General features: G+C 47.3%; 1 protein-coding gene across 6 annotated transcripts in view; it reads left to right on the plus strand.

Annotated features, from left to right (window-relative positions):
* KCNQ1 (potassium voltage-gated channel subfamily Q member 1) overlaps positions 1-27,435 on the plus strand; it is a 402,294-nt gene that overhangs the window by 207,258 nt on the left and 167,601 nt on the right. For all 6 annotated transcript variants that reach the window (XM_055355159.2, XM_055355158.2, XM_004050446.5 and 3 more), the window contains one exon: positions 7,025-7,145. In XM_055355159.2, the coding sequence (XP_055211134.1) occupies positions 7,025-7,145 (121 nt within the window). The remainder of the gene's footprint in view (positions 1-7,024; positions 7,146-27,435) is intronic.

Genomic DNA, 27,435 nt, shown 5'->3' on the forward strand with positions numbered 1-27,435 from the left:
TTCTTGACTTAGAAAAGTATCATGCAAAATAGAAAACACAGACACAATAAGGAAGGAAATGAAAATCACCCAAAGTCCCTTCACCCAAAGACAAAGTTAACATTTGGATCTGTTTCCTTCTAGTCTTTTTTCTGTGCCTGTATTTTTAAAAAAATAAAATTCAAATCCCCCTATCGAGCAGGACCACTGACTAGAAAGGAGGATGCTGTGCTGAGTTTGATTCCTGTTCTCTTGAGAGGGTGAGACTTGGCAGCCAGCGTTTCCAGCTGGGGTAGTCGCCACGCCCGAGGCTGCCTTTGCCATCCCAGACCTCCCATTTTCCTAGAAAACAAAATTGTTTTGTTCTGCCCTGAAAATTTAGGCCCAGATCCTGGCCTTGACAAAGCAAAGGCAGCCAAAGAATTAAAGCATCAAAAACCAGGACTGTCTTAGGAAAGTGTGACTTCATTGTCACCAGGATGCTGTGCTCTTTGTCCCCAGGGCCAGCCACTCCAGGCAGTTCAGCAAAGGGCACCTGGCATTGCTCCGGTACCTCCTGCAGAGCCTGGCTATCCAGATGAACTGCCCTTTCAAGCACACCATGGGCTCAACCTTCTCTGCAGCTGTGAGTTCAGGCTGTGAAATACCCACTTCAGAGGTGGGGGTGACAAGCAAGACCTGTTAGGGCACAGCACTTGCCCTCAAGCCCTGGCCTGAAAGAGGCAGCACCAGTGTGTCTGGAAAGAGCTGAATCCCCACCCACCCACCCCCAGCTCCCCTCCATGCTCTCCTAGATGCCTGACCTGGCTACGACCACAGGTGAAAACAGGGAAGAGGTGGCAGCTCTGGTCACTGCCTCCCTGTGGTGGAGAAAGCACGCCTCACAGTCTCCAACACACAAGCCAGCAGACAATAACCTCTCCTCTTGAACTGGAAAAACAAACCTGTGGAGCCCTTCTCTGCCGCTTGTTATAGGGGCCCCATATGCCGTTCCCAGGATTAAACCAAAAAGCACACATTCCTCTCTGGCAGGTGCAGGTCCCACCCACTCTGGACAGCCAACTGATGTGCACATTTTAATTTCCTAAAACACCAGGGCAGAACCTTCCTCAGGGGTCAGGTGGCTCACCCTTGGCCCTCAGGCTTTGGAGATGGGCACTTGTCATCATGGGTGTTTGGAAAGCAACTCTACATTCTAGCCTGTGCTCCATCGTTTCTTCTACATACAAGTGATGCAAACATCAAAATATGTTTTTTCTTTCTTCCTTCCTTTAAAAAAATTGAATCCTGGATGACGTTTTAGCTCTGTCACTTGACAACTGCATTATATAACCTAGGGTACTTGAATCTCAGCCCCAAATCTCTAAAATGGCAGTAACATGCTTCTGCCAGGTCCCAGACCTGTGGGTCTCCAAATCTGCACATTCTTCAAGCCTTACAGGTCCTTCCCTGGTCTCTCTAAGGATGTCATGGGCACAGAGCCCTTTCACTCTGAGCCCTTCTCCTGGCTGTGACTAAGTAATGTCTGTGTGGTTTCCTGCTGGAAGTCTGCCACTCGCCCCCACGGGCCATGAGCTCCTGAGTTTATTTACATTTCCCTGATTGCTAGTCAGGCGCAACACCTTTCCACATGCTCATCAGCCTTTTGGATTCCTCTTTTGTGATGTGCTACTTTGTCTATTGCCCATTTTCTATTAAGTCATTTATATTTTTCCTATTGATTTGTAGGAGTCCTTTGCATTTTGTGGGCACTGTCTTTTCACTCTTTAAGGTGTATTTTGATGATTGGGTCTTAACTCTAATGTCAAATTACTCAGTCTTCTCTCTCATGGTTATTGCTTCTTTTAAAAAAAAACCATCCTAATGCTGATGTCATTAAGATATTCTATATTCAGTCATGTGACCTTTATAGTTATGCTTTTCATAATTAGGTCTTCAATCTCCTAGAATGACAAGAATGAATTTTTGGTATATGATGTGAGGTAATTAAGGGTCCAACTTAATGTTTTTCCAGTGTGGGTATCCAACTGCTCCTGAACATTTGATTGAAAAGTCCATGCTCTTCCCAGGATGTGCAGGCCACCTCTGATACACAGCAAGCTTCCATATTTGTGTGGGCTATTTCCCAATGCTCAATCCTGTCCCATTGGCCTATTTGTCTCTCCCTGTGTCAATACCACATTGCCCTAATGACCACTGCCTTGGAAGAAGTACTGATGTTTGGTACAGCAAGTTCTCCCACCTTGTTCTTCTTCAAGAATATTGCCAATTCTTGGCTTTTTGCACTTCCAAGTCGCTGTTAGAATCAGCTTGCCAAAGTTCTCACACAGAAGCCTTGAGATTTTTATTAAGATTTGGAGAGATTTATTCAGATTTCGGGATAATCTTTTCAGTATTGAGTCTTCTAGTCATTGGAATGAAGGCATATTTCTCCATTTATATCTTCTTCATTGTCTCTTACTAAAGTTTTACAATTTTCTCCAGAGTTCTTGCATATCCTTAGTTAGATAATTAATATTCTTCTGTGCTATTGTATACAGGTTCTGTTTTCGATTGTTATCTCACATTTTTTATTTACAGAAGAGAAACAAAAATAGTACCGAGTACCCACATCCCTTTCACCAGCTTCCGCTAATGTTAGCATCTTATATAACCATGGTACATTGACCAAAACTAAAAAATTAACATTGGTACACTATTAAGCTAGAGTTGTAAATTTATTTGGATTTCCCCAGTTTAACTACTAATGTCCTTTTTCTGTTCCAAGATCCCATCTAGGATCGATCATTACATTTATTGTCATCTCTGATCGGTGACGGGCTTCTCAGTCTTGTTCTTCATTAACTTGACACTTTTGAAGAATACCAGTCAGGTGTCATTGTCCCTCAGTTTGGGTTTGTCTGGTGTTTTCTCAGGACTAGACCAGGGTTATAGGTTTAGGGGAAGGATGCCAGTGAGGTGAGATGCTTTCCTCACTGTGGAACATGACATCAACATGGTTTATCACTGGTAATATTAACCTTGAGCCACTCGTTTAAAGTGGTGTCGGCCAGGCTCCTCCACTGTAAGTGAATTGCTGTTTTTCCCTTTCCATAGTTTAGTCTTTAGAAGCGAGTCACTAAGTATAGCCCACACTCAAGGTGGGGAAGGGAGGAGTTCAACTCTACCTCCTGCAGGAGAGTATCAAAAAAAATCTGCAAATATGTTAAAACTACCACAGCAATTAAAATATATTTCAAGGAAGAGACTGTGAAGTTTCTGAGTTTCACTAACTAATTTCAGCATTCATTCATGGATCATTTTCCTGCAGCAAATATTACCGTGATGTACTTCTATTTTCCTCATTCCTTCTACATTTTTTATTTGGAATTCCTTTATAAGGAAGATTTGTCCCTCTCCTCCAATTGTTTATTTAATTTTATCAGTGTGGATTTGGGAGTATTTATTTTTTGAGTTATAGTCCAATATTATTTATTTTGTTGCTCAAATTGTTCAAGCTGTGGCCATTGGTGGGTTCATATGTCCTTTTGATGTGCCCCCCATCCTTTTCATTTATTTTTAAGCATTTCTTTTCTAGCACTTGACAATACTTCAGGCTCATCTTTTATTTTCCCTACCCTAGCCCTAGAATCATCCATTCATCCAGAGAGCCCTGGCTCCCTGGAGAATGAATAGAAAACCTGGATCTAGGCACGGGGTATGCTTGTGGCTGCTGGGGTATCATTGCTTCAGTCTTCTCTCAGTGGACAGAGCTAGGAAATATATGTATTATGTAACCTGAGTACACATACATCTTTACATATCTGTATCTATATAAAGCTAACCATGAGTTCATACTGACATTTCTGACCAGAGTTCATCCTTGCTCCCTCCCCCACAACTTATTTATAGCTTTTTCTCTGACAGCTAGAAACCTGGCTCCCATTACCTACAGTTCATTTACTTATTTGTGTAACCCTATTGTACACGTAGTACCCTATGTGAAGCAAATTTACCTACTAGATTAGAGTGTTTAGGACAGACTTTTGCTTTAACCATAGAGTGTCAAGTCAAAACAGTGTTTTTGAAAGCAACATATGCCAGCTCCTCCTCCTCCTTTCCTTTCACTGCTATGTCATTTGTTTGTAACACACATAGAATTCGCTCATCATAGTCTGCTTTTCATTGTAGGGTCCTCCAACATCCGGGTTAATTTTTCAAATTTGCATACAGTAAAATCCACTCTTTGAGATTCAGTTCTGTGGGTTTTGACAGATGCCTGGAGTCATGTATCCACAATCCAGTGTCATTCACAGAAGTTCCATAACCCTAAAAATACCCTGGGGTGAGTCTTTTGAAGTCAAGTACTTCTCCCCTAACCACTGGCGGCTATTGATCTGTTTTATGTCCCTGTAGTTTTGTTTTTCTAGAATGTCCTATAAATGGGATCCTATAATATGTATTCTTTTGCATCTGGCTTCTTTCACTGCTTAGCAAAATGCATTTGAGATTCATCCATGTTGTTGCATAAATCATTAGTTAATTTCTTTTTATTGCTGGGTGGTATTCCATTGCATGAATATATACATTTTGTTTATGCATTCACCTGTTGAAGGACATCTTCATTGTTTCCAGTATTTGGTAATTATGAGCAGAGTTACTATACACATTTATGTACAGGTTTCTGTGAACATAAATATTCAGTTCACTTGGGTGGGAAAGGAACCGATAGGTCATGTGGTATGTGTATGTTTAACTTAATAAGAAATTGCTAAACTATTTCCTAAAGTCACTGTGCCATTTTGCATTCCCACCAGTAACATATGAGAGTTCTACATGTTCCACATCCTCAAGAGTGGTTGGTATTGTCAGGTTTTGAATTTTTTTTTTAATTTATGGAATTTCATTGTGATTCTAATTTGTATTTCCATATTTATGTTAATTGTGTATCTTTTCATGTGCTTATTTATAATCCATTTTTAAAATTGGATTGTTCACTTTATTGTCAAGTTGTAAGCATTCTTTATATATTCTGAGTGCAAGTCCTTGACCTGATAGGTGATATGCAAATATTCTTTCCAAGTCTGTGCTTTGTCTTTTCATTCCATTAGCAGTGTCTGTTGCACAGCAAAAGCTTTTAATTTTGATAAAGTCCAATTTGTTGATTCTTTTTCTCTTACGAGTTAAACTTTTGGTTTCGTATTTCAGAATTCACTGCCAAATCCAAGGTCCTGGAGATTTTCTCTTATGTTTTCTTCAAGACATTTTATGGTTTTATGTTTTATTTTAGATTTTTTTTCAGTAAGTTTGTATGTAGTACCCTTTAAATGTTCATTTTCTAATTGTTGATCATCTGTCCTATCAGGCATAAATACTAAATGCATTAAAACTTTTACACACATACATATGTATACATACAACACATTCAAATAGTGAAATTAGGAATAAATTTAAGAGAGAATTGTATTACACTGATGTGGGAAAACCTTCCTTTTTTATAAAGCAAAAGATGTATCACTTTAAAAACATAAAACATTTTCTAGGATAAAAGCAACATAATTCAGGTGAAAAAACAGACTGGGGAAGATATCTATGCCTCATATAACAAGGAGTTAATGTCTGTAATGTATAGAAAATTCCTACAAAGTGATAAGCAAAAGTGAGCAAAGGACATGAACAGGCAATTCTGCAAGAGGAAACCCAAATAGATGCCAAGCCCATAAAAGGTATTCAACACAGATGGAAATAACAGCAATCCCTCAGTTTTCATCCATGCTTGGTAGTCCCTGCAAAAGGTGCTGACAACCTTCATTCAGGCTTCATTCAACACTTCATTCAGGCATGGATGTGGGAAAGCTGGGGGAGCCTGAATTGCTACAACTTCTTGGGAAAGCAATCTAGCAACATTTATTAAAATTACTAAGGACACACCCTCTCACCCTGCTCCAGTATGTCAGCTTTTAAGAATAAAGACAAATATGGCATCATAGTCTGAATAATTAAGCAGCTTAAAACTATAAGAGCCTGAATGTCCATGATATACAGAATGGTTAGCTGTGGCCAAGCTAAACTGTGGACTATTATGTAATGACTAAAATAATAATTAAATCCATGCCTATATACCTAGAGAAAAATGAAATGAGCTTATGTTACAGAGTGACAGGAACAGAGTCACAGTGACATCCCATGTGTATAAAAGCAACTCCCACCTGGCATTTGCTGCTCGGATGAGCAGAGAGGGTGGGCTAGGGATCTAGTTGGCAATTAACACTGATGACCTTGGGGGAGGAAAGCCATCGTGAATCTTCGAATTATTCCACTTCTCACAGATGAGTACTTAATCCTTTTGCAATAAAATATTTAAATGGAGACAAATATAAGCCAAGAGCAAATACTGATAATGTCAACAGAGAGTGGGGAATGATAAGGATCAGTATCCTGAGCTCCTGTGTCAAAGTTGCAGAGGTGGGCCCAGGAATCATAATGTGTAGCCAGCTGTTGGAGGGACTCCTGTGCCTCACTGGGGGTACAACTGGTTGATGTGGCATCGTGTTTTGGGGAAGGAGTTCTATGGCTGCCCCCACCTCCCAGGCTTGCCATTCCTCATGGGTCAGAGGTCCTATCACCCCATCTTTCCTGACCCACTGCTCTGTCAATGTATGTGTGTGACAATGTATGGTGGTGGGAGCTGTTGTCCCTTACCAGGCCTGTGCCTGTCACCTCTGTTTTATTCTTGACCCAAGTGTCAGTTGTGAACATGGGAAGAGGCCCAGAACCTGAGGTGGGGAGAGTCTTGGACACCTGAGCACAGGCCCAGGCACAGTTACCACTCCGAAGATGATTCACTGGCCTTTACTCTCCTCAGACACTGAGGTGTCATGCACTTTGGGGACATCTTAAACACCCACCCACCCCAACACCCCACTATAAAACTGATTGTCAGGGCTGGAGCTTCCAGGCACAAGCTCCACTCCTCACCTGGCCCTGGGAGCTCACAGGCCTGGCTCCACAGCACTGGCAGGTTGGGTGGGAGGTCTAACGTGCTGTCCCCACACTTTCTCCTCAGTAAGGAAGAGCCCAACACTGCTGGAAGTGAGCATGCCCCACTTCATGAGAACCAACAGCTTCGCCGAGGACCTGGACCTGGAAGGGGAGACTCTGCTGACACCCATCACCCACATCTCACAGTGAGTGCCTACATGTGCGTGAAGGGCTGGGCTGGAGGGGACTGGGGCTCAAGGAGTCAGCCTTGGTGCTGGGGAAGGCTTGCTCTCTGGCCAGAGTGCTATCTACTCGCCTAGTGCCCACCACTTGCCGTCTGCCTGGCCCCAGCACGGAGGCACCAGGCAAGAGAGGAGAGCAAGGGCACTTCCCACTGAGCCTGGGAACATGATCCTCTTGTTTTGACTTATGGAAAACCAGACTGATCATTTTCCACTTGTTTTCATGCTTTGAGAGTCTGAGATTGTTTTTCTCTCCCCCAGCCCCCTCCCCTGCCCCCCAAAAAAGAGACGACTTTGTTTTTTAGCATTTCCCCGTGGAACCCTGGCCAAAGCCATGGGGCAGATGCCGGGTGCAGTCTGCCAGTTGCTGCTGCTGTCCTCAGGGGCTCCTTCAGGTGGAGGAAATGGCTGATTTTCCACGCCTTCCAGTTGGCCTTCCCCTGAGGCACAGCTGGCCTGGGATGCATGCCCGTCCTCCCCCACCGTCATGGCATGGCCAGGCCAATCCCCGGTGCCCGGCCACGGTGTGATTCCCCTGTAACATGTCACTCCCCACTGGGGTGCCCAGCGGTGACAGCCGTGCAGTGGGGTCAGTGGGGCGCCCAAATCCATTCTGGCCACAGTCCCATTCTGGCTGCTAACCCATTGGGGATTCCCCTTGATAAATGTCTTTGTGTCAAGATCTGTGAGTGACACTCGCGGCCCTTCTGAGGGTCACTTGTGGGAACTCTCCTTCTCTCTACCGACATTTTTCTAAAGGGTGTTTTGTTCTTTGGACTCTCTGGGGGTCAGGAGGTTGTCCTGAGCCTTGTGTGTCTTTGTCGTAGTGAGGCCCTGGGCCTCCTGCCTTTACAACCAGCCAGGTGCAAGGCCTGGCCTTGCAAATCACTGAGGAAATCGGGACCCATGGTGCTGGGGGCTGCAGGTGTAACCAGAGAACTGGCAGGGTTGGGTAGCCAGAATGAGGCCACCTCCAGGGAAGGAGTGGCTATCTTAAGGGGTAATTATGATCAGATGGGACCTGCCCACTGTCTTTCCAGGCCCCCCCAGTTCACAGAGAGGTTGGCAGTACCTCATGGTTGGTAGGGTGTGAAGAGGCTCCAAGGGAGCCAGCAGATCACTGGAAAGCAGGGGTGACTAGTCATGGACACCCTGAGAATAGGGCTCTGAGCTTCTGGGCCCCTCCTGGCTGGGTAAAAAGGCAGGAGCAGAGGTGTGAGCAGGCTGGTAGCCAGATGGGCTGCCCAGGTACAGGTCAGCACCAGAAGGCAGAATGATGGCTTACACTGTGGCCAAGGCCTGTACCAAGTCCTGGATATGATGGACCTCCAAAGTGATCAGTGTTAGTTTAGTGGTTCATGTTGTGTGCAATACAGGTGGCAGTGCCTGTACTGCCTCTTGGCTGTCCCCTCAGAGAGGGGACTGTCCCTCCTCATCCTTCTGGCTGCTTGCTTCTCCTGTTGGAGCTCTCGCTCACCTTGGTTCTCTTGGTCACAGACCGGCATACAGACATGCAAAAAGTCCTACTTGGAGGAGAGGGCCATCACCCACAGTCCATCTAGCTGGGCAGCCAGGCCTTACCAACTCTTGGGTCTTGCAAGGCCCCTGCAGGTGAAGGTGGTGAGAGACAAGGCACTTATGTGGATCACAGCCAAACTTGCAGCTGCCCAGTAAATCACCACTATGGGGGTGAGGGCTGCCAGTGCTGGTATCAGCACATGCCAAGCTCCCTGGAGCCAGAGGTTACCCACCTGCCCAAGGGTGACCCCAAGCCAGTGTGGCTGTGTCATCTAGGACACTGGGCTGTTTCTTGTTCCACTCCAGGATGACAGGGCCTGAGAGACCTGAACATCCATCCCCAAGCTCTCTGCCCACTTTGGGTCTGGCACATTACCATTCTGCAAGATCCTGCAGCCTTTTCAGGTTGGCACTCCCATGGCCTCCAGTGATAAGTGGGCCCAGGCAGGTCAGAGACTCCAGTCATTACCCAACCAGGTCCCTGCCCTGTAACTTACCAAGGCCTCTCTCAGAGCAGGCTGTTCCAAAAGTGGCTGCTAGATATGAGCCAGCCTGGGAAGGCAGGAAGGAGCCCAGGCATGGGGCTTGGGGTGAGGGATCTGAAGAGGGGACTGGGAGAGGGAAAAACAAGGAGGTTGCTGCAAAGGGGCCACCTTGAGGCATTGTGTTCTGGTCAGGGAAGACTCAGGGCTGAGGCTTCAGGAGAGCTGGGTTCCTGCATCCTCAGAAGTCAGGGTACGGTCCCTCCAGAGAGGCCTGAAGGGGAGAGTGGGCACATACAGTGTCAGGGCCTAGGAACCCAGGCTCCTCTGGGGATACAGGCTGGGTAGGGGCCCCACTCCATCTGGGGGAGAAGGCTGGCAGCAGTGGGCACCCTGTTTCCTCAGGGCCCAAACCGCCTGGCGGCAGGGGTGTGGGGGCCGTGCAGGTCTTCTGCCCGCATTGGGGCTGCATTCCTCCACCTCCTGCACAGCCCGCCCAGTGATGCCCATAATTAAACTCGGCTCCAGCTGCTCAGGGATGCAGTGAAGCTCCTGTGGGCAGCCTGGCCCCATGGACCCTGAACTGGGAAGAGAGGCACACGCCCTGGTGTGTGTGAGGGACAGGGATGTGTGCTGGGGTCTCACAGGGGGCAGACTGGGTGGGAGGCAGTTACCAAAAAACATTTCCATTTTTCTTCAGCATTCTACTGATGTTAAATGTATTACCATGCTGGGCCAGTTCCAGAATTCAAATTAAAAACATAAATAAAGACACATTTTGTTTCCATCTCGAGCTCTCCCCGCCCGCAGGGCCCCAGAGAGGTGAGGTCACTATAGCCTTGATTACGGGAAGGTCCCTGGGGCTGGGCGAAGCTCCTCTTTACGGGGCCTGTTAGCCAGAGATGGGGTGGGGGGTGAGCAGGCCTGATGCAAGCTAGGGAGTCATGACAAGCTGAGGCACGGGGTACCCAGGAGACAAAGAATGGCGTCGCTGCACCCCAGCCTATAGGTGGGCCCTACTGCTCAGCCTCAGGACCCTCAACCAGCTCTGGGCGGCCAGGACTCAGCCTCGAACACACCTTTCAGGCAGAAGCTGTCTTCCTAGGTTGAATGGGGCACAAGAGAGTCCCTGCCAGCCTCAAACTCCCTGAGCCTGTGTCTCCCACCCAGAACCATATGACAGGGCTTCTGAGAGAAAGGTGTGAAGTAGAGACTGTAGGCCTGCATGGGCAGTTGGGAAGCACCCCCATGACAAGAGGAGCCCTGTACCCCAAGAGCCAGGATGAGTTCCTGGGATTCTGACCCACTCACTGTCCTCTGCTCACCAAGGGTCACTGGCACGACAGTGGGCGGGGATGGTGCCATGCCTATGTGCATCCCTGTGCCTTGCATGTGGTAACCTGCCATCTAGAATGCCCTTGTCACCCATCTGCAGCCACCAGATTTCCATTCATCTTTCCAATGTCTGCTCAGCAAACCCCCCAGGACACACTTAGGCTGTACGGCTGTGTCCTCCTTTGGCTCTCAAAGCCCTCAGTACCAGTTCCCTAAGCCTTTCAAATGGTGCCAGGAGGGAGAAGGGCATATATAGCCCTCTTGGTCTCTTCCTCCCCAGAACTCCCAAAGCCCCAGGCATGGAGAAGCCCTAGGATTGCTGCTCACTCAACCCTGCCTAAGATGAAGCAAGGACTGCAGACACATTGTGCCAGTGCTGAGGCACAGGGCTAGGGGCCTGAGGATCTGTGGCTCTGAACTTGGGGGCTGTGTGCAGGTGTGGCCTGGGGGAGCTTCTCCAAGCAACCCTGGGAGGCTGAAATCATTTTTGTGAAATCCTCCCTCGCACTGCATCCCCAACTGCCAAGCCAGCCAGGACTGGCCTGGAATTCACACGTCTGCCCCATTGGTTGCACATGGATACCTGAGATAGAAAGCCCAAGAGGACAGGCCCATAAGCCCTGCAGCCTATGGCTCTGCCCAGCCCAGTCATGTGGTTTCTCTGAAGGGCCCCTGTCTCTTCTGTTTTGGCATCTTAGATGGGCAAGCCCCAGCTCGAGGTTAACAGATACCGCCCTCAGTCCCACTCTCCAGAGGGACACTCAGGGAGCACCCGGCCCATTGAGATGGGCATGGGGGAGGACCAGGACCCCCAAGGCTGGGCAGAGGGGGTGGAAAGAAGGCAGAGGGAAAGCTGCAGAGACCCCCACCAGGTGACTGTGAGCACCTCCCTGGCAAGCATGTGCTTGCCTGGCCTCTTGTGACATGACAGCTTCGCAAATCCTTGAGCAAAAACAGCCCCGTGTGCGTTAATTAGAATTTCCATGTCTTCAACTTTCTCCTGGACCCTGCAGAATCTCACGCCAAGACATTCAAGTTGCTCTTTTCCAGCAAGGCCGCTGTGGCCTGGCTTTCATCCACATCACTACTAATGTCTCCTGAATTCTGCATTTGTCAGCAAGGACAGGGCCAGTCTGTGCCGTCTGGAAATAAGGGCAAATGTCACAAGGGTGGCCCCAAATTTGGCTTCATGGACCAAGGGGCTAGCTCTTTTGATGGGACCAGCTTGGCCTGGGACATTTTGGAGACATCCAGGCCCACTGTGGCCTACTCCCACAGACCCCAGGGTACCAGGCACTGCAGCTCTGTGAGTTGCAGGGTACCAGGCACTAAGCTCCTCACCATATTTCTCTCCCTGTAAACTTTGGTGGGAAAGGACAGAAAGGCCATTCTGGGAACCAGTGTCCAGAAGGATGAGTGAGGGGCTTGTCAAGAACAGATGAGACCATTTTGTCTTTCTAGACCAGTGTCCTGTCTTCTGCAAAGCTCCAGACCACCTCTGTCTGCACGAGATGCCAAGGAAGCCCTCTGGGGGCCCGCCCGGGAGGGCTGTACAGGGCCGCATGAGTCATAGGATCCCCGTCAGAGCCCCACATAGCCCCAGCCAGGCTCAAACCCGTCTCTGAAATGCACGGGGGGATTAAATGTTCTTCTAATTAAATTAAAACCGAGGCGTAATGGCTCAGTGGGAAAGAGATGGGATTGGGAATCAGATGCCCTCAATCTGGCTTCCAGCCTGCATCAGCCCAGCTGTGGCGGCCCCCCGTGGCCCCCTAACCTTTCCAAACTTCCTCCATCTGAGCACGTGAGGAAGAAGCGGCTGGCCTAGGGCTGCTGCTATGGGGAGAGGACCACACTGTCTAGGTGGATGGCCCAGAGGAAAGCAGTGAGGCTTCTCATTTCCTCTGCAAGGGAAAGGCCATCCAAATCACCCTGCCCCAGTGCACTCTGGCCAGGCTCAGCCCTCTCCACTTGTGAACTCCCAGCCATGATGCTGCTCAGGTCCTCAGCCAAGCAGATGGTGTTGGAGGATGTGACAGAGAGAACATTCACACCACAGAGGTGGCTGGAGGGCAAAGGACTTCACAACTGCACTGATATTGTCATGGAGACACTTCTGGCAGTCGGGGCAGGGGGTCGGGGCGGGGTTGGGCGGGGGGCACATCCCATATAGATCTCTTGTGTGCTCTGCTTATACCTGAAAGGGGAGATTGAGCTGCAGAGCATCTGGAGGCTCAAGCATGGAGGTGACCTAGTCAGGAAGTCTGGAAGCCGTGTCCCCTTAAGTGAGGGAGTGGGATGGGGCTGGGCCTAGCGGCCCTAAAGGCCAGGGCTATCCACCTAATTAGGCTCACCTGGGCTACCCTGGTATAGGGTGGTGGTGTTAAACTTTTAGTTAAAGGGTGATGTGCATGCACACAGATTAGTACACAGGTCTCAAGTGCGCAGCTTGAGGCATCTTCAGTCCCTGGGACCCATGTGTGCAGCACCCAGAGGAAGCAACAGAACCCCCAGAAAGCTTCTCAGGCTCCCATTTCCTGTCACTGACCTTGAGATTAACCACAGGCCTAACTGCTAGCAGCAAGGACCAGCTTTGCCCACATTTGAACTTTATGCGGTGGGAATGATGCAACTCATACACCTTTGTGTCCAATGTCCCTCACTCAATTTGATGTCTGGCAGCCTCTCTATGGGGCTGAAGGGAGCAGTGCTCCCTCATGCTCCTTGCTGACTGGTGCTCCATTGTGTGCATGGCCTACATCATTCATCCATTCTACCACCTGTGGCCAGCAGGCAGTTTCTGGTGTAGGTTGCTGTTTAAGAATATTCTGTACATGCTTTTGGTGAGCATCGGGTTGCATTTCTGGGGAATATATGCCTATGTGTGGAGCTGCAGGGTCCTGGGTGGGCATATGTTTACTCTTAGTGAATACTACCCAGCAGTCTACCAAAGGAGTCATTCCAATTTTCATTCCCACAGGCAGCATTCTGGCTGCTCCACATCCTAACACTTGGCATTTTCCGTTGTTTCCTTTTCAGCCATGATGGTGAATGTCTAGCAGCATCAAATGGTGATTTTAATTTGCAGTAACCTGTTGACTAATGAAGTTGAGTCCCTTTCCATGTTATCATTTAGTCAGATACATCATTCTGTATAAATTGCCTACATCTTCTGCCTGTTTTATGTTGATTTATGGTCCTATATATCTTTAGATATTCTGGAGTCATTTGTCAGAGAGAGAGATACACACACTCACACTCTCTCTCACACACACACATTGCAAATATCGCCTCCCCCTCTGCAGGCTGCCTTCTTCCTCTCTTGATGGTGTCTTTTGATGAACAGAAGGTCTTAATTTTCATGTGGTCCAGTTAATCAAACATTTCCTCTCTGGATAGGGCTGTTTGTGTCCTATTTAAGAAACTTTGACTACTCCAAGGTCATAAAGATATTCTGGTTTATTCTAAAGCTTTATTAGCTCACCTTTCCCATGTAGATCTGCACTCCATCTGGGATTGATTTTTGTGTCCAATGTGAGGCCGAGGTCAAGGTCCACTCTTCCCCTACTTGGATATCCAGTCTAGCTCAGCACCCGGCATGGGAAGGCCCGTCCTCTCCCCACTACCCTGCCGTATCAGTGTCTTTACAGTCAGCTCACTGGCTATGTGTGGCTCTGTTTCTGGACCCTAGTTGGTGCCACTGGTCAGATTCAAGTTGTTCTTTGTGGCCAGGACCTTGCTTCCTTCTCACTGTAGTTTGCTAACAGGTTTTGACAGCTGGTCCTGCTGGCTCCGGCTGCTTCTCCTTCCCCATCACTGGCTTTGCTGTCTTTGCAGGGTTTCTCCTCACCACACATATGCCAGTTGCCATGGAAAGCCTCCTCTAGGCGCAGCAGACTCTAGATGGGCATGGGAGAATGGGTATCCTTATAGTATTGGGGCTCCTGAAACATGGCATCATGTGTCCCTTGTTTATTTAGGTTGACTTTCATATCTTTTACCTTGCCCTGTAGTTTTCAGTGTGGTGGTCATGAACCGCTTGTCAGATTCATTCCTTGTCAGCTAATGGTTTGGTGTATGTTCGCTGAATCCAGGGACAAGGTCTGTCAGGGAGCCCTGGCCAGCTTGGGTCATTTCATCCTGCCCACAGGACACTGGGGCAGTCACCTAATCTCTATCAGCCTCAGTTTCCTCTTGTATACATTGGGAGTATATCTCACAGTATTAGTGTAAGGCCTTGAGGAGATGGTGTTAGGCATCCAGCCACATACCTGACTCGGGGAAATGCCTGAAAATATTAGCCAGCATAGAATGTCTCTTTGTGATGGGAGATCCTGTGGGGACATTCCTTATTTGGCCTGAGAGCTTTTGAGACTGCCAGGTCATGAGTTACCATGGGATACAAATGGGGTCACAACATATGGCTGTCAGCTGCTGTCCTTAATAAGATGTGCCTAGAGGCCTGAGAGTCCCAAGCTCCAGGACAGTCTGGAGTCAGGTGGAGGGAAGGGAAGTCTAGAGGTCCCCAAGTCACAACCTCAAGTCTCGGAATGGGGTTCAGGAGCTGTTGGGGCTCCCGTGGAGGTATAGGCGGAAACCTAGCACTCACTATTCTGCTCTGGGGAGGGGGTTGGAGGCAGAATCAGTGGACTGTGTCTCATGGCAGTCACAGGTGCCCCAGTATGCATCTGTCATTTGTTCTTATCACTGTCGGGCCCATCTGCCAAGGCCAGCACCCACATTAAAGCACAGTGAAGAGCAGGGTGAGCTGTGTAGCTCACCTGCCTTTGACCCTGCACATGATGGGCGAGGGAAGAGGACCATGGTAGCTTGTCTCTAGGCAACCCATAGGTGCCCAATGGAGAGATAATCTCAAATATGGTAGCAGAGTTCAGACTCAGTGGCTTTCAGATGCTTAGTATAGGCGAAATTCCAAGAGCATTAACCAGACACCTACTATGTGTATTTCTTGTGTTGGGGTTAGGAGATACTGCTGTTGGCTGAGACACACAGCCCACATCCTTGGTAGGTCCCTCAGAGAGCATCTAGTGGGCCTGTCCTCCCAGCTCACAGAAGGGGAAATTGAAGCCTCAAGAAGGATAGGGACTTGCCAGTATCACTGGGAGATAGTAGCAGAAGCCAAGGCTCATTCCCAGACACACAATCTCTGGGGGAGCCTGGATATGCATGGCAGAGGCCAGGATGAACCCTGAAGATTGGTAGGAAGGCAGTGTAGCAGTAACAAGACAAAGGGATTCCGTGGTCCATGGAGCAGGAGGGAACAGTCTGCAGATATTATCTGGGCACTGGCCAGTGGCTCTTGTGGCTGCCCTCTGCAATAAGAATTCTTCAAGTTCAGCCTCTATGTGCATCATAAACCTGGTGCCACCAGCCAAGGAGGTCAAAGGTCCTCACTGGCCAGTGGGCCACTGGGAAGCCTCCTGGATTGCCTGGACAAGGCTGACCTGCCCTCCCAGGATGCAAATTGGCAGGCCCAGCTTCATGCCTTCTTATGGTGCCCCAAAGCCCCTGGCTAGGCATTCATGCTTTAGATATGTGGGCCCTGTTAGGGACAATGTAGGTGTCCTGGGCAGGGGCTGTATCTGAGGCACACATCCTTGGTAGTGACTGGCTAGCAGGAGGAAGTCTGGCAGTTAGTCTGTCAGGCCTGGTTGGTCCCATGGGAGACCTGAGGTGCCATCTTAGAAAGAGGGCCTTGTTAGGAGAAAAGGAAAGAAAAATAAAAGGTAGAGAGACAGAGGTAGACAGGAGTCCAGGTCTGACCTCAAAATCAGATGTCCCCACCATCCCCAGCCCCTTAGCCTCTGATCTTCTCTATAAGTAATCTTTTCCCATGTGTGGCTGCAGCCTCAGAGGCTCCCTCTGAAGATGACACTGGGAATATCCTGAAAAAGGTACAGGAACACCTGGCATGCCTCTCCCAGGGTACTCTGGATGTCCACCCAGAGATTCTCCCACTTCAGCAAGCAGAAGAGCAACCCAGCAGGGGATATACACAAAGATCTGAGAAAGGGATTATTTTTAGGGCCAATTCAAGGGATTTTTCAAAGGTTAATTTTGACTCTGCCTGACTTATCTCCTAAGTCTTTGGCACTGAGCATTTATACAAGATCAGACTGCACTGCACCCTAAGTATAAACCTTGCCACAGCAGTATCCTGTGGTGCCCTGCTGGGGAAACTGAGGCAGAGTGCAGGGGTGACTTTGCAAGGCAATAGAGGGTACTTGGGAAGTAGGGTGGTAGGCAAGGCTTTTCAGAGAACAAGGAGCTACATACACATACATGCATGCACATAATCATTCTGACCCAGTCAGGGTTCTTCCCCCAAAGAAATCCCTGCAACCCCACAGTGGTTATAGGTCTGAGCCTTCTGCCCCAGGGAGCCAAGCCCTGGAGAGGAGGTGGGCAGCACCAGGCAGCCAGCCTGTGGGCTCCGCTATGCTTCCTCAGGCAGCTAGTCTCTGTATCTGGGGTAGAAAGAGTGGGCTAAAAAGTCAGCTAGCACCCCTGACTTCAAGTCCTCGAGTGTATCTTGGGCTTGTCTCCCTACCCTGGCCCGGTCTGCACTCAAGCCCAGTATCCTCCCCTGGTCCCTGGTCTGGACTGAGCAGCTGTCTTCTGCCCAAAGGGGACCTTTCTTCTCCCACCTAATCCTCCCTCTTTGGGCCTTTCAAAGTTGGGCTTGTTTTTCAGTGTTTTCTTTAGGTTCATGTCCTGATTTGTTAAGTTAAATTGAATTCCTTCCAGTCCGAAATACTCAAATGCTTTTTTCTGCTTTTCTTTTTGAACTGCCCCATGAACCCCACCAGCTGGGTGTGTGGGCTCCAGGTGGGAGCTCAAGGGGGCCTGGTGTGGTGGGTGCAGAAGCAGTGTGGTGGGGCAGCCTTCACAGGCTGGTATGATTGAGCTCAGGCTGGTATGGGTTAGGGGATGAGAGTACAGAACAGTCCACCCCAGGGGCTCTGAAGAGCTTCAATTGAGATATCCTTCCCCTAAGGTCCCCACATTCCATGGCAGTGCCTAGGAGCTCTGTGCTCCCAGGCCTCTCCATTACCAGCCTGTCTTCCACATTGGAAGGTGGCCTTATCAAACCACATGGCCTGAATTTTGATTGGGAAAGCATCCCTGTAGGTGTCAGGTGATGGAAGGACTCTGGGTAAATGGAAGCACTGAGACCAGATATGATAGGATCTTGCCCAGTGGACACAGCCAGCTGATGGCACAGCCAAGGCCAGATGTCAGGTTCCAGACTCCAAGTTCTATGCTTTTTTGCTGGTCCAGCATGGCCTGTCTCCTCCCTGCACCAGATCCAACCAGTCCCCTTCAGAAGCGCTGGACCAAGTGACCCCAACTCTGGGTTCTGCCTGGGCATTTTCTTGAGTGTCATACCCTAGCCACCTGACTGTCAGGGGAGCAGTATGTGGCACTTGAGGCCTTGGGCTGGCCATGCAGGCCCACCATAGGTGGCAAGGAATCATGAACCCCAGCTGAGTCCCCTGCAGGCCTTGCCTAAAGGAGAAGCCAGTGAATCAATGTGTTACTTGAACAAATATACGGTCTAGGGCTGGCCAAAAGGGACAGTGAAGTTGGCTTCTCAGGCCACAGTAGGCCTTCACGGTACTCAGCAGGAGACCCCAGCAGGCAGCATCAGGGCAGGGGTGCTGACCATCCCTGACCCAAGCACGAGGATCAGAATGGGCCCTGGAGCCAAGGCCAAAAGCCGAACTGTGACTAGGCAAGCTGAGTCCCCTGTAGATTCTGGGGACTGGGTGATGCAGACTGCAAAGCCTCGGCCACCTTCTCCCCTAGAAGAAATCTTGAGAGAAACAATCCCACAGGCTACCAGGCCAGCTTTTGGAAACAGTCTCATTAGCAAACAAAGGGAAGTGACAGAGCAGAGCTCCCCTGGGCCTTTGTTTAGCCCACCTTCTGCCTAGGCACCAGGCCTGGAGGTTCCAAACTGGTGTTGGGCCTCCTTGAGCCGAACACCTGAAAAGCCATACAAACTCCTGCTCATCACAACCACTTGTTGATGCTGACAGCCTGTAGAAAGATTGCTCTCAGCCTATCCCCTCCCTGGCCACACAGGTGGAAGACCCTATTACTTGGGCTAAAGAGAAGCTAAACGTGACCAGCCTACCCACCTTGCTACTGCTGATGACCACCCTGACTCATGTCCCTGGTCTGCATAGGTGTTTTCCTATAAGTGTTTAATTCCTGAGGTTGCTGAATCTCAGGGCTTGGAAGGCCCAGACTGGACAGAGGAAGGGGTACAGTCCCTTCTTGCTGGTATGTTGGGAAGCTCTGGTGCAAAGGGCAGTGATGGCCCTTCAATCCCAGGCCCACAAGCACCACAGCCAGGAGAGTCAAGGTTGGATATGAAGAGGGACTTCCTGAAAGCAGGCACAGGAAGGGATGGGAGCTCAGCTCACCGGGTGCTAGACAAGGGAGTGTGTCTCTTTCCCCATGAGTGACAGCAGCCACAAGGGGATGCCCAGCATTGGGGGTGGGGTGGGGGGAGGGCCCTCCGTGCTTTCTGGCTCTTTGGGCCTGGGGTGCAGCCCCTCATTTGTACTTGCTGGCTGCCCCATGGGGGCTTGGGCTAGGTCTCCCTGCCGGTGGGAAGGGAGGTGTGGAAGCTGGTTTGCCGGGGCCACCCAGTGTGGGCTCAGGAAGGGAAGGAATGTGACCAAGGCTGGGTGTGGCTGGGGAGAGCACAGCCAGTTGTGGGTTTTTCTTGGGGCCCAGATAGATGTGAGCAGAGCTGGAGGCCCCTCTCTCCCAGCCCCCAGCACACACACTAGGACCTTTCTTCATCATGCAGCCGTAGAGCTGGAGGCCAAGGACACCCTCTGGAAATCTGAATTCCATTCGCTCTTGGCAAAGAGCAGCTTCCTGCTTAGGGAAGGTGCATGCGTGCGTGTGTGTGTGCGCGCCCGCGCGCACACGACCACAGAGGCTGGGGGGAGGCACGTGGGGAGGAGGGCTGCCTGTCAAGATGTGTAAGATGGCCCCAGTGTTACTAGGCACTAGATGGCACTTGCAAAGCCCATTCGGAGGATTTAGACAAATACCTCGAGTGAGTGAATCTGAAGCATGCTAGTTGTGTTGCCTTTTAAATAGGCTCTGGCTTAAAACAGTCACAGCGAAACATGCCTTTGAATTGGAAAGCCAGAACTTTTTGCAAAATAATTTGAAAAGTTTGTTGAACCTTAAACCTTTCCTGATGACTCCTTCCTTCTGAACTTAACTCGTTAAAGTTGCTCCAATCCCAGCCCAGTGCCAGACCAGCTTCCTGGAAACTCTCGCCAACTGCTGGCCTTTGGAAAGGCTTGTCACCCTAATAGCTGTTTTAAAAAAAAAAAAAAAAAAAAAAAAAAAAAGCTCACTGGGCACCTTGGCTGCAGGGTCTGAAAAGTCCTTTGTGTTAGCTCCAGCTGCAGAGTTTTTCCAGGCCTCGCTTCTGGGGCTGACTGGAGCTGTTTCTCTTCGTTTCCTCTTACAGTGGCGGGCACTCAGCCGGCTTCTTCCCGCCCGACTTCTCTGCCAGAGCCCAGGTGGGGGACGGGGATGCCAAGGGCAGAGCCCCTGGAGAGGCTAGTGTGGGCATGTCCTGAGTGGACAGACCTGAAGGTGGGTTCACTAGCCTCTTTCTCCCATCCTTCCCCCTATTAGAGGTAGTGCTCTAGTGGGGAAAGATTAGGGCCCCTCCTAGGTCAATGTTGTGTCATTTCCCCAGAACAGCCAGGGCCAAACCAGCTCCCAAGCAGTACTGTTTCAGAAGTGAAGATAACTCACCTCTCCCAAAAGCAGAGTTTTGGCAATATAAAACATGAAAGTGGGATGGGATCTAAGTCATATTTTTTTAATGAGTTTAAAACACGTGTGTGCATTAGAAAACATTTAAACACAGATATTGGGCAAATTAATTCAAAAATATATTGTCATTTTGCGTTAAAATAAGAGATGATCTGAAAATGGAAAAAAGTTACATAAAAACGTAAATATTTCATGAGACATAGCAGTCACAACATGCCATACACATTTCTTTCAGAATCACTCCACTGGAAATTCTGTAATAAGACATACGTAACAGTTTCACTTCCTAGGAGATCCCAATTGCTCCTCAGATAGGGTGGAGAGCACCCCTTATTAGAGGGTGGTTGGGCTCTCTAGGAGCCCGCCCAGGGCCTGCCCTGACTCTGGCTCTGCCTTTCCCTGTCAAAAACCTCTTTGTGCTGGAGCAGCCCCTGCTCCACAGAGTGACATGAACCAGAGACTCACAGCACTGTGTGCGGGGAGCTGCTGCCCGCAGGGCATACCAGCCACGTGCATGCAGGGCTGCACACTGCCCTACCGTGCATCCACTGCCTGGCCAACACCTGCCTTCTGGGGAGCCAATCGTGCTTTATGTATTCAAGGGTTGTGCTACAAAAATCATACAACAGTCTTTACACACATGGTAAAACCAATTCAGAGTACAAAAGGGGTGAAAAATAACACTCTCCCCACCCAACCCTAATTCCCAAGTTTCCTTCCCTAAAGGTTACCACTCAACACTTTCCTATTGCATCTTTCCAGACGTATTTTATATAGACAACTATACGTGTGTCTGTGTGTGCATGTACTTAGTAGATACGGCTCCTTTTTATACAAATGGTAACATACTGTATGTATTTTTCTACACTTTGCCTTTGACTTCTTCCATAGGTATGCCATACTTCTTTTTGAGCTGTACATACAATGCTGATTTATTATGGTGCAGTACATCTGAGAAGCATTTTTATTGCAAAATGTGTGTTTACATGTATACAGACACACATGTGAACAGGTGATGGCTCTGAACAGTGTAGTTGAAGTGCTGTTTTCTCATGGTTGGGCTTCCAGTATAATTGGAAGGAGCATAGTCTCTGTGTTCGGCTAGAGATTTAGCCCAATGGGCTGGGCTTTTCCCGGATAGGACATGCTCACTGTTCTGCTCAGATTGTTAGCTGTAGTCTTTCTGGCATCAGTTCCATTTCTGGTGAACACTTGGACTTGGCAAAAGGCATAGAGGTAGTGGTACAGGAAAGGTCTAAGAAGGCTAAGGACCATCATACTGGGTATTCAACAGCCAGCTCTCCAAAGAGGCCTCTAAGAAATGGGTAGCTTCACAGATTCACAGATAGATAGTTCATTAAGGTCTTGAGTATTTCCAAGGGAGCACTAACTGGACTACAGCCTCGCAGGAGATAACCAAGTCATATGCATAGTGGCTTTGGGTACGATGGTCTGCTGTATGAAGCAACCCCAGGACATTTGAAGAGAATGGAGTGATGGCCAGTGTATTGTGCTGGGATCTACCACAGGGGTCATGTTGTAATGACACCTGTCAGCTTTGACTGGGGAGCCCTTTCATTTCTTAGTAAGTGTTCAGCCCCAGTGTGCACCACTTAAAAGGAAGACACTGGTATGTTCTGGAGATGGATCTGTATTAAGACATCTAGCAAATCTCCTTTTCATTAACAGCTGCAGAGTTTCATTGTCCCATGATTTATGGAACAGATCCTCTATTGATGGATATGTAGGGCAGCTAAAAAACAGCAGCCATTAACCATTCAAATATATTCACTACTGAAATGACCACTTATGAAATTAGTTTCCCTGAAACATCCCTCCCTATTGAACACTGTTGTTTCTCCCTATCCATCTTATCCCTACTTGTATCTCTGCTGACTGATCTCTTTGGCTGTCTCTTGTCAACCAAAGACAACATAAAGCACACACAAAGTAAAGAGGAACTTATAAATAGGAACTGTAAATCTTGTCAAAATAGGAGATTTCATCAAGTTAAAGAAAATGATATCAAATGATTTCTCAAATAGAGACGGGGCAGAGTAGACCAGTTAGTTAATCAGTTGAAGAGGAAACCAAGATCGATGCCTAGATAAGCATTTCAGAGGACAGCAGGGGAGATGATAATTGATGCAGGTGGCCTCTTGCTCAAGCAGTGAAACCATGCCATACTTCTACAAAAAATGATCCTCTCTGAGGAAGTGCTGCCAACATCCTCTGCCAAGTATAAAAGATGCCCTCAGATGTTACCATATAATGTTTTACAAAAGACAAACCAAAATCCCCTCTGGATTTGTTTTTTTCTAAAACGTGTACATAATTGTAACTCTAACAACTGTTATTACATATGAGATAAAATAATATTTTAACTACTGTTATTTTTCAAATTAACTTCCCAATCAAATATCTCTATTGTAAAATTTTGGTCTCCATTTTCAGTGGATTTACTTTAAGAGATCCTCCCTTTCCCCCCATTTCCAGCAGGATTAAAATATTCATTTATGTTTTGATAGATACTGCCAAATAAGGGCTGTACCATTTACATCACTTTGACTGCACAAATGCACTTGCTTCCCCCACCCTTACCAAGTGTATACTCAGGTTTTTATCTTCATTGATTTCATAGATGAGAAATGGTACACTGGAGCTTTAATTTACATTTCTTTTGTTGGAAATGAGGTTTTTATCTTTCCAAATGCTTAAAATCATTTGTTTTTTCTTTTTTGTGAACTATGTCTTCATACCCTTTGGACTTTGTAAAATACCTTGTCTTACTGATTTGTAGAAACTTGCTTTGTCATATTCATTGAAAATATTTTATCCTCATTTTCCTTAGGTGTTTTGGCTTTTTCTATAATATTTTTCTGGTGGCAGAATTTTTTTAATTTCACATAGTCAACTATGTCAGTCTTTTATGGTTTGAGGTCCTTATCTTAAATTCTGAAATAACCTCTCATCCTGAAATTGTTTTAATAAATTCTTCCATGTTTTCTTCTATCATTTTTTATTTCATTTTTTACATTTAAATCCTTGCTTTATCGGGATTTTGACATAGTAATTAAATCCAATTTGGTTTCCCATATATTTGTCCAGTTGTCCAACACTATTTATTTGAGTACATCATCATCTCTCTACTAATTTCAACTGCTACCTTTATCATATTTCAAACTCTCATTTAATTTGTGTCCATTTCTAGACTCTATTCTGGACTGCTGATGGGCCTGTTGATAGGCCAGAGCTCAGTTATTTTAATTATGTAACTTTATGATGCACTTATCTGTGTAGCAGGACTCCCCCTCATCTCCATTACTTAAGAGCCAATAATAGGAGGCTCATTTTCACAATGCAGTCAACCAGGGGAATTCATGGCATGGCCTAAGATCTAAACACTCTTAAGATTTAAACACAGGATTAGCTCTTGAGTTAGACAGGAAGCTGGGGTGTTTGGGACTGAGGCTTCATCTTGGCAGCTAATAATGTCAGGGAGCATGAGCACTTGTTTCTTCCAAGGCTCACTTCAAGGAAGGCAGAATCCAGGTCGGGGGTGCACAGGAGCTGCCAGCTGGACCCAAGGACCATTTTGTATACATGTATGATCATACTTTCAGGGCATCTTGGAAAAACTGAATTTGCTAACTCAATAGAGAACAAAAGAGCAAATAGGCCTAATTCAAGAATTTTAAAAAACCCGCAATAAGAAACATAATCTAAAACTTGTAGCCCAGCCCCTCCTCCATACCAACCACCAAAAAAACCCACTAACACCATAAAGTGTCATAGCTAGAGCTAGAGTGCTATTATAAGCTGTGCAGGCCAAAATGGTTTCATGGCATGAGTTGGGCAGCAGCGACTCAGTTTCCATGTCTGAGTTAGGCCACCTGTAGCAATGCAGCCCCATCCATGTGAAGCTGGTCCAGAGGACTACAGCTGCCTGTCCCACCCTTGGCTGTGCTCTCCTTTACTAATCCATAGCCAAAGACAGGGGCTAATAACAGGGTCTGGAGTCTGAACTCATATCCTAATTCCACTACTTTCTACCTGCTACACCTCGAGTGAGTCACTTAGTCTCAGTTTCTTTATCTGTAAAATGGGAATCATAAGAGTACCTTCCTCAGAGGGTTGTTAGGAGGATTACACAAATTAATAATATAAAGTATGCAGAAAAGTGCCTGTCCTATAGTAGTGACACAGTGTTACTTAAATGTATTGCTATACCTCATGATGGCCATTCCATCCATTGTAATCATGTGTACCATGCAATTCACAGTGCCTGACAAAGCTGATGGGGAGGTGAGTTGGAATGAATAGTATCAGCATCAGAAAAAATACAAGTGCATCCTCATAAGATTATTTAGGATGCATAGGATCCCAGATTAGATTTTTTTAAATCAGCCGTTCTCTGCATTCTTGTCCAGATGCTGTGGACAGTGATGATGGGAAAATGGTCCCTGCTGCACACTAGAGCCTGTTAGGCCAGTTGAGGGCTAGAGGAGCACAAGGGGCCAGACTGCTGCTACTTCTGAATTTTATAGGACATGCATTTTTTTCATATAAACTTAGAACTAGCACGCCTAAGTTATTTTTTTATTTTTATTTTTATTTTTATTTTTTTTGAGGCAGAGTCTCACTCTGTCACCTAGGCGGGAGTGCAGTGGCGCAATCTTGGCTTACTGCAACCTCTACCTCCTGGGTTCAAGCAATTCTCCTGTCTTAGCCTCCCTAGTAGCTGGGACTACAGACATCTGCCACCATGACTGGCTAATTTTTTTTTAATTAGAGACAGGGTTTCACCATGTTGGCCAGGCTGATCTCAAACTCCTGACCTCAAGTGATCTGCCCGCCTCAGCCTCTCAAAGTGCTGGGATTACGGGCGTGAGCCACCACACCTGGCCTCAGCTTGCCTAGTTAAAAAAAAAAAAAAAAAGTTGTCTATCTGTGTGTATATTCATATCCCATTGGCATTTGTTATTGAAACTTCGTTCAATTTAGATTAACTTATGAAGAATTGCCTTCCCCGCCTCAAAAAAAAAAAGTCTTTCCAGCCACAAATAGAAGCAGTTTACCCACATGTTCAAATCCATTGCAACATCCTTCCATATTTTTTAGATCTTTGTATGGATTTTGGACATTCTAAAATTCATTTCTGGGTATTTTTAGGAGGACTACTGATTTTTTTTTAATTTGGGCATTTTTTAAAATAAATTTTTATTTTGAGATAATTGTAGATTTCTCATGCAGTTCTAAGAAACAACACAGAGAAATCTTACATACTCCTTTACCTAGTCTCCCCCGATAGTAACATCTTGCAAAACTGTAGTACAATATTCTTACCAGGATATTGCATTGATAGTCTCACTACAGGACATTTCTAACTCTTCAAGAATCCCTCATGTCCCCCTTTTATAGCCACCCCCAATTCCCTCCCACCCTACTCTGTCCTTAGCCCCTGACAACTACTAACCTATTCTTCATTTCTTTATCATTCCAAGAAAATTATATAAATGGAACCACATAGCAAATCACCTTTTTGGGATCGGCTCTTTTCACTCAGCACAATTCCCCAAAGATTCACCCAGGTTATTGTGTGTATCCTTGCATTTTGGTATGACCCAATTTGGGTTTGTATTTTTAAAGCTGATGGACACTATTTACTAGTGTTTTCAAGATTGCACTGACCATCATAGGTGAAATAGGTATGTGTTCTTTTATTATGAAAGCCTCCTCAGATGTGGACATTAGTGAAATGTGGGCTCCAAAAAGAGACTTTGGAAGATTTCACTAATGATGTGGTTATTTTTTAAATAGATGCCCCCCAAAAAAGCACCTATGAAAAAATTCTTACATAGCAATTCTACTTCTGAATGCTAAGAGGGTTTGGAAAAAGTCATTTTTGCAGTGTTTGTGTTCTATGAAGAGTGGGTACAAGGAAGCAGGAGAGTATTCCTGCCTCCCCAGGAGAGAGCTTCACTTTCTCCCTATATCTTCCTGTCCTACCAGCCCACCTGGTTCTCTCTGTCTCTCTCCAACTGTGACCGTCTTTTCCTTGTAGCTCCCTGCTCACTCCATGTGGAGGATGGCTCTTGGGGCTGGGGTGACTAAAGGCAAAGAATGGGGATCCCTGTGACAGCTCTAGGGGATTTTGGGACCAGATAACCTTAATGGCCTCAGGCTCCCTAGATGAGAAATGGGACTTAGTAAACTCAAACTGGTCCAGGTTAAGCCAGCCCATGATGCCTGGAAGGAACTTACCCTTTTCTAGAGTAACTTCCCTTTTCAGGAAGTTTCTAGCTTGCTTGCTCACTCGCTCTCCCCACCCCCCCACGCAACCTCCCCCAACCTATCTCTCCCTCTCTCAGGAGAAGGTGTTCCCTCACCCTTAAAGACCAGGCAACTGCTGTTGCTTCCCATGTGTCTGTTCCTCTATTCAGTATTGTGGGCACTGATCACACACCAGGGCACTGTGGGGGCCCTGGGACCCGGGAGGACCAGAATGGGTACAGTCCCTGCCTTCTCAGGTTATGGTCATATCATCCATGCTCCCCAAACATCAAGGTACTCCAAAGGAGGCCCAGCACTACCATCTAGGTGGGGAGAAAACACACCGGCCATAATGAACACACGTTTAGGCTGAAGAATAATCTTCAAATGATACTACTACTTACACTTCCTGTTTGCCAGGCAAATATAGACATCATTTCACTAATCCTCACAGCAGCTTTTAACACAAGAATATTATCATTCCTGTTTTATAGATAATCTCCTAAGGGTTGAGGGATTGAGTCTAGGGCCCAGGGTCACAAAGCTAGGGAGCCGTGGATCTGCAGGAGATGTCCCAGCTCATCAAATATTCTCTCAGTATTAAACATATCAAGCCTTCTCTCCCCTTCCCCAGGCTAGGACTGTCTTATCCTGTGGTTCTTAGCTGAAATGTCCCTTCCTCAGAGGAGCCAATTTCTAAAGCTTAAGACTGGGCTGTAAAAAAATCACATACCTCCCCTCCCATTCTTAATGTGTAACTGTGTGTTTATTTGTGGTAAAGGGTTTACTGGCTGGCTCCTTCAATC

The sequence above is a fragment of the Gorilla gorilla genome, chromosome 9 (assembly GCF_029281585.2).
Source record: "Gorilla gorilla gorilla isolate KB3781 chromosome 9, NHGRI_mGorGor1-v2.1_pri, whole genome shotgun sequence".
Lineage (NCBI taxonomy): Eukaryota > Metazoa > Chordata > Mammalia > Primates > Hominidae > Gorilla > Gorilla gorilla.